General features: G+C 33.5%; 2 protein-coding genes across 2 annotated transcripts; one reads left to right on the forward strand and one right to left on the reverse strand.

Annotated features, from left to right (window-relative positions):
• Positions 1 to 982: 982 nt before the first annotated feature.
• On the forward strand, positions 983 to 5,083 carry LOC108327735 (dnaJ protein P58IPK homolog). Its single transcript, XM_017561427.2, has 9 exons — positions 983 to 1,243; positions 1,853 to 2,018; positions 2,533 to 2,734; positions 2,899 to 3,059; positions 3,152 to 3,245; positions 3,363 to 3,575; positions 3,752 to 3,832; positions 4,107 to 4,325; positions 4,577 to 5,083. Exons 1-9 carry the CDS (start codon positions 1,114 to 1,116, stop codon positions 4,772 to 4,774), a joined length of 1,464 nt encoding a protein of 487 aa, XP_017416916.1. The 5' UTR covers positions 983 to 1,113; the 3' UTR covers positions 4,775 to 5,083.
• A 1,006-nt stretch (positions 5,084 to 6,089) lies between these two features.
• LOC108327810 (fasciclin-like arabinogalactan protein 12) lies at positions 6,090 to 7,078 on the reverse strand. The gene has a single exon (XM_017561523.2). It carries the CDS (start codon positions 6,997 to 6,999, stop codon positions 6,268 to 6,270), a length of 732 nt encoding a protein of 243 aa, XP_017417012.1. The 5' UTR covers positions 7,000 to 7,078; the 3' UTR covers positions 6,090 to 6,267.
• Between the last annotated feature and the right edge of the window lie 512 nt (positions 7,079 to 7,590).

The following is a 7,590-nucleotide window of genomic DNA, read 5'->3' on the forward strand; positions in this document are numbered from 1 at the left end:
TTAGTTTTGAAAATGAAAATTATTAAAATACCCTTAACCTTAAAACTTAGAATAATGATATATAAGGATATTTTTGTCTACTAAAATCCGATACATATTGCTAAAATGTACCAATTGAAAAACAGGTGTACACGCATTAACAAACCCCATATATATATATATATATATATATATATATATATATATATATATATATATATATATATATATATATATATATATATATATATATGTAAACTTCAAAAATACTTTTGCCAAGAGGTATAAGATATATTCTCTTATGTTTTTAATATTATTTGAACAATTTAGGTTGACATTTTAAATCTTCAAATATTTATAATTTTTATTATTTTTAGTTGTAATTCAAATTTTAATATTGCATAAAACATTGAAAATGAAATATACTACAATATTAATTATTTATAATAAATTTAAAAATATATTTGAAATTTTTTATTAAGATTTAATTATGATGAAATTTATATATTTTAAAATATTTATTCACCATAAAATGAATTTAAGTAAAATAGATATTTATTCTGAGTAATACATATCTAATTCTACTAATATAAACAAATCTTCATATATAGATAACCATGACTGTAGTTGAAATATGTATATTTAAAATTACTTATTTATTTTAAAACTGAAGTTTATGTAATTTATATATTTAAATATGTATTTATTATGAATATTAATATAAAATTTATAAAATTAAATATTTCTTTTAAAACTATGTTTAATAATGAAAATGATGACTGGGAGTTTGAAGTTAAACAAAATGATGTGTCACATATTTATTGGTCACCATTTGACATAAGAAGTTTCTTAAATAGAAGCGTGTCAAAATCCACGTGTGGAGCACCCATTGGATAAACCACGTGGCGTGACATGTATGTGTATTTGTTGCTCAAAACTATTATTAAAATTACGAAAAACCCCCTTACCTTGGTACATGTATTTCATTTTATAGTTTCAGTTTTAGTTTCAGTTACAAAAAAAATTAAAAATAAAATAATAAGGTGCTTGTGGTGATTCTTGGAACAGTGTCCTCTGTGCGAATGTGAAAAACAACAAAGGATTTCAAAAACTAAAGAGGAAAGGAAGATCACAATGTTCAATGTTATAGGTTTTTCGTTGTTGACAATGGATTCCGTTGCCTACAGGGGATTGTTCTACACTTTCTTCATACTCAATTTCGTTTTGGTCTGCCAACTCATTCTCCTTCACCCTATCGCTTCCGGTACTCCCTGATCTGTTTCTATGGATTTGAATTTCTTTTGAAATTTTCTCTTGCGCTTTTTGATTTGATGTTCCTTTTTCATTTTTCCCTAGTTCTCCATGAGTTGTGTTGTTGCCACAGTTTAAATTTATGTATGATATCAGTTTCTGTATTTAGCACCTGAGTTATTACTGTTTTTTAGTATATTTTAATGATAGATTCTTATGGTTTGTAAAAGAAAAAGTGTATTTTGCAAGACTGCTATTAACCAAGTTACTCACTTTTTTCAAGATATATCAATTCTAACAATAGACGTTGGCATGGTTATGCCACTGTGAATTATGATTTTAGAGCTTTAACTTCATAGGGCTTTTAGTGTAGGGTAGTATCAACATTAGAAACTGAAGTAGATTATTAACAACATATGTTGTTGTGCAGATGAGAACATTCATCTGTGATGTTTTCAACCCAACAACAGAATCTGATATATCATAGAGGGATGAGAAAATAGAGATAGTTAAAGAATGTATCTGTGATATTAGATTGAAGTTTTGCAACGGTTCTATGTTTAAGTTTGATAACAGTTTGTGTTGCCTTAACATTCTTTGTTTTGTTGTCGGATGTGATCAGATGGAAATCCTGAAAATGCTGCTGAATTGTTTGAGCGGGTATCGCAAAGCGTAAAAGTGAAACACTATACTGAGGCACTTGATGATCTAAATGCTGCAATAGAAGCAGACCCAAACCTTTCAAAAGCATACCTTTTCAGAGCCTCAGTTCTTCGTCAGATATGCAGGTGTGGTTCATTTGCAATCTTAGATACATTTACGTCTTAGATAACATCCCTTGTTAAATACCGCATTAAATAAGCTCATATTATCACGAAGACAGGGGATACTGTAAAAAATGCTGGTTACTGAAGTGTGTTTCCTCGAGTATTTTTTGTGCACCTTTCAAAGTGGTTTTAAGACTGTTTTATTTATTTAATTTAATGAGTTGTTCAATTTTTTTTTTTAATTTTCCACTTTCTTTTTGTTATGAGAGAGGGGCAGTATACCCTAAGCCTTCTTATTATCAATCAAGAATTATGAAAAACAGCTGTACTGTACTCCTTTTTCTGCTGCATTCCTTCCTAAAGTTAGCAAAGACATAATAAGGTCCTTCATTTAAACTCTGTTTCTGAAAATGAAGATCATATGACTCTTTCGTCTCTTCTCCTCACCTCCCATCTCTTATCCACCCCTCATGCCAAGTCTCTGAAACTCCTAATTAAGAAGTTATATCATTCAGGTGCTTTTTGGCTAATGTAGATATGAGCAATCCGAGAGGAGCTACAAACATTTTCTGGAGTTGAAGCCTGGAGATTCAGCTGCAGAAAAGGAGCTCTCTCAACTATTGCAGGCTAAAAGTGCTCTAGAAACAGCTCAGTCCCTCTATGATTTGGGCAACTTCTCAAAATCCTTGGAATTTATTGATAAAGTTGTTCTTGTTTTCTCTCCAGATTGCACTAAGGTAACTGTTTCATTCTCTTCTAGTTTTATAAATATAATTTCTGTTTTTGTTTCTGAGTAGTTACAGTATAGTCTTAAAGTGAATGCATAAATAGGCATTGGTTTTGTTCTGGCATTTAGTTTGTGGAGCCAACATGTTAACTCTATGTGCATTATTTTATGCAGGCTAAGCTCCTTAAAGTGAAGCTGTTAATAGCTGATAAAGACTATGAGGGTGCCATTGCTGAGTCAGGGTTTCTTCTCAAGGAAGATGAAAATAATTTAGAGGCATTGTTGTTACGTGGTCGTGCATATTACTATTTAGCTGATCATGATGTTGCCACGAGGTGTGTCTTGTGGAAATGTTTTTAAATTTGTATGGTATTCTAACTAATATCTTTTTTTATATAATCTATCTTATATGTGAGTATATTTTCAGGCATTTTCAAAAAGGTCTTCGCTCAGATCCAGAGCACAGTGAACTGAAAAAAGCATATTTTCGATTGAAAAATCTACTAAAGAAGAGTAAAAGTGTAAGGCCTCGTCTATTGTGGAAATTTCTTTTTACATTTCACCTTGAGTCTATTTTCCTTTTTTCTTTCTTTTGTGTGTTAAAGAATGGTTGGTTGCCTTTTATTTCTATGTGAAAGGCTGAAGATAATGCGAGTAAGGGTAAACTACGTGTGGCAGTGGAAGAATTCAAAGTTGCTCTTGCTGTAGACCCTGACCATCTTGCGCACAATGTACATCTTCATCTTGGCTTATGTAAAGTGCTAGTCAAGCTTGGCAGAGGAAAAGATGCCTTGGAAAGTTGTAGTGAAGCTCTTAAGATCAATGAGGAACTTGTTGAAGCTCTTGTTCAGGTATGCCATGAACACCATTGCCCTTTTGCTTTGTTTTTTAATTTAGCAGTACTTTTTTGCTACAATCTTCTAGCCATTTGTCTCTTCATTTTTTTATTGTTGTGTTGTGTAATGGGAAAAGTACGTGATTGCAGTAAGATAACTGTGGTGTACCTTGCTCTTGTAATTTTTTACAGAGAGGAGAAGCTAAGCTCTTAATAGAGGATTGGGAGGGAGCTGTGGATGATATGAGATCAGCTGCTCAAAAATCTCCTCAGGTTTGTTATATACATAGTACTCATATAGCATGTTCAAAATCATTAATAAATTAGAACTTATTAGGATGACTTTTTGTGAGGAACAGGTGTAAAATCTTGAATTCGTTGAAAATGATACAAAAAAATACTCATCCTACTAGTGTTTGATATTGCTGTTATTTGAAAGTTTTAAAGTTTCGACAGTTCTTTGGTCGTGACATCATATGAGATTCACTAATACTGTAATACCTTAATATTTGTGTGCGTTTGAGTAATGATTTGTCTGTAACTTCAGGATATGAATATCCGTGAAGCAGTAATGAGGGCGGAGAAAGCTTTAAAGATAAGCAAACGTAAGGATCACTACAAGACTTTGGGAATTTCTAAAACTGCTTCTGCTGCTGATATAAAACGTGCCTACAAGAAACTTGCCTTACAATGGCACCCAGATAAGAATGTGGACAAAAGAGAAGAAGCAGAAGCTAAATTCCGAGAAATTGCTGCTGCATATGAGGTGAGGTCTATTATTTTCATCTTTTGGTTACCTTGCCTTTCTCCTAAAGTATTTAACGGGGACTCACGGATCATTGTTGAATGGGAATTGCTAACAACACATTCCTTTTTAACACACGTTTTGATATTAGTGAAATTTAACTGGAAGCAATTAAATTTTGTCTTATTCTTAGTTTGGTGGGACTTATACCAAGTTCACCCAACAAGTGTGTTGAAAGGACTGCAATAACTGATTGTTGCAATTTGTTTTAGGTTCTGAGCGATGAAGACAAACGTGTAAGATATGACAGGGGGGAGGACCTTGAAGAGATGGGAATGGGCGGCGGCGGCGGCGGTGGTTTCAACCCTTTTGGTGGTGGGGGCCAGCAGTTTACCTTTAATTTTGAGGGGGGCTTCCCTGGTGGTGGATTTGGAGGGGGCTTTCCTGGAGGGTTTGAATTTCACTTCTGATTGGAAAAGCCACACCCCATATTTTTTATATTCTGAAGGGACCACATCAATTTTATTTCACTAATCCCTTTCTAACAGTTGTTGAGATCAATACGTAGGCCATCCCCAGTTACTTGTAAGATAAGAAACATGCTTTGGAGAAATTTTTGCTTTATGCAGAAGTGGTGGGTTTGGGGTTGAATGTTAGTTGAGGAGGCATCATGGAATTGCTTCCAAGTTAACACCTTCGCAGTTTTGAGCTACTACTTGAGATCTATTTAGTTGCGAACTTCCAGTTATCTAGTAAAATTTAAAATTGATTAGCTGTTACTGTGGTTATGGCTCTACAATTTATTCACAATCAAGTTTTTCCATGGATACAAAATTGTTTCAATTTTTCTTTAAATGGACTGAATCAGTTTAAATATTTTAGATTTTTTTTTTAATTTTTTTTTTGGATTAAACAATGTAATTTATTAAATTTGATTTTTCAAATATTTTAATTAATACAAAATACAAAGGATGTTTTAAAATTAAAATATTTAATAATTCAAAAGGCAGTCAATAGCAGTATTTAGGTAATATTGAAGTTATTTTTGAACGAAAGTTTTGAAAGATTTTTTAGTTAAGTTTTTTTTTTTTTTTATGAAGATGTTTGAGTTTTGAAAGATATTAACAAAAAATACCTTTCACATATAGGAAATCTAATCTAATGTTGAACTAGCTTAAATTTTTAAAAAACAAAAAAACCGAAAACTCCTATTTTAACCTCACTAACAGAGACTATATGAAATAGAATAAAACATAAAGTGTTTCAAATCCTTACTTCCAAAAACATAATTTGAAAATTTCTAACTTAAATAATCATATTACCTTGATATTTTTTTATACTATTTTAAATTTCTATTATCAGATAATATATTTTATCATAAAATATTTTAAAAAAATTCTATAAAAAAATTATTCTCTATAAATTGTTAGATCAAACATTTATGACTTTTAGTAAATTTCAATTAGTGAAAGAAATGGATTAAATAATATGTTCGATTTTTTGTTCATAGGCATAAAATGATTGATCTATTTTATCACATTAAAGAAAATCTTAATACAATCCTTTATACTTTTTCCATTGTATATAACTAAGATATGTTCATCTTCCAAAAAGTGTGATGACCTTTGAAATATATAGTTGTTTAAAAGACATAGCAGAATTGTCATCATGATTAAAAGTTACAAACTTTTTGATTTTGGCTTGTTGAATTGTATGATGAGATAGGAACAAGCATACATTTTAACAATGATAAACAGATGGTAGCTCCAAGTCCCAAATCAACTATTTGAAAGAAAGAACAAATCATTTATATTGAACCCAAAATTTTTTAACATCTTAGCAACAACACCACACAAGATCTGCATCTCCATCATCATCATCATCATCAATCAACCCAAACTTGCTCCAGGGAAAAAAAATTGAAAACAGGAACATGAAAAATGAGGCATCCTGCGACTTACATTCAGAAACAAGAAACGGCAATAACGGCAACAACAAAGGTAACAACTTCAACTGTCTTCCTTTTCAAACTCACTGCACTCGAAGCATCAGCGGACGAGTCCGAAGACCCTGATGGAGAATCAGCTGCCCCTGCTCGGACATTCTTCTCCGGCTTGGTTGGCGCCGGAGCCTCCGCCGGTGCTGCCGCCGGAGCCGTCGAGCCAAAAAGTGCCATAGGAAGAAGCACCTTATCGACCTGATACACCGCAAGCTGGTTATCACTGAATATAGTGTTGGACACTGTTGTGTCAATCACCCCAGTTGTTAGATTCACTTGGTTCCCGGAGGTGGTGACGTTCAGAGGGTACTCTCCGTCGTCGCTGTTCCCGGCTTGTGTGTGTAAAGGGTTGCTGGCGGTTTGGAACTGTGAGATGGAGTAGAGAGTGGGGAGGATGTGGAACTGCACCAACTGCATTTGGTCTTGTGAGTTTATGGAGTTTAGTGTTCCTGCTTTTAGGCTTGAGAATGCATTGTCAGTGGGTGCAAACAAGGTTAGGCCTTGGTTTGAGTTGTTGAGCTGTGAGTTGAGTCTGTCAGCTGTTTGTGTGGCTTTGAGAAGTTTGATGAAGGTTGTGAATTGTCCTGCTTTCTCTAGCACCTGGGTGATGTTGGTGGGTCCTGCTGGTGTCGGTGCTACTTGGGCTGAGATTGTTTGGATGAAGAGAAGAAGGAGGAAATGGAAAAACTTTGCCATTGGAGTGAGGAAAAAAGCTAACAAGAAGACTGAGATTTTTGTTACAAGTGGAAGGAAGAGATGTGGTGTTGTAATATATACATGAAGGAGAGGGTGCATGGAGATTCCATATGTAAAAAAGGTTAGGTGAAAGGTTGCAATTAGTATAAGGTGGCAAGAGGCCCTCATGCAATGAATTTTCTTTCTAAAAAGCTTGATATTACAGGGAGGGAGAATTGCTTCCTTGGAATGGTCATTTTATTGGTGAAGATTGGGAAATGGGTGATGATTTTTGTTAGAGAAAGTTGTTTTGTTGAAGGGACCACTTGCTAATGGTGTTGTTTAGGTATGTAAATACTTAATAAGGCATTGCTAGATGCTTGTAAGAAAAGCAATGTGCTTTACAGAAATATTTTGCTTTGTGAAGAAGTGATGATGAGGTGGATGTTAGTTAAGGAGGGTCATTTTGATGTTGTCCCGTTTCCTTTTCTGTGGTGGTTGTCACGATGCAGGATGACTTTAAATTCCAGGTAACCGTAACAGTTTCTCACACATTTGTGTCAATTTGAATTGATTCACAGTTAATGGTATGAAAACTTTAGTTAGTGATAC

This window comes from Vigna angularis, chromosome 2 (genome assembly GCF_016808095.1).
Source record: "Vigna angularis cultivar LongXiaoDou No.4 chromosome 2, ASM1680809v1, whole genome shotgun sequence".
Classification (NCBI taxonomy): Eukaryota; Viridiplantae; Streptophyta; class Magnoliopsida; order Fabales; family Fabaceae; genus Vigna; species Vigna angularis.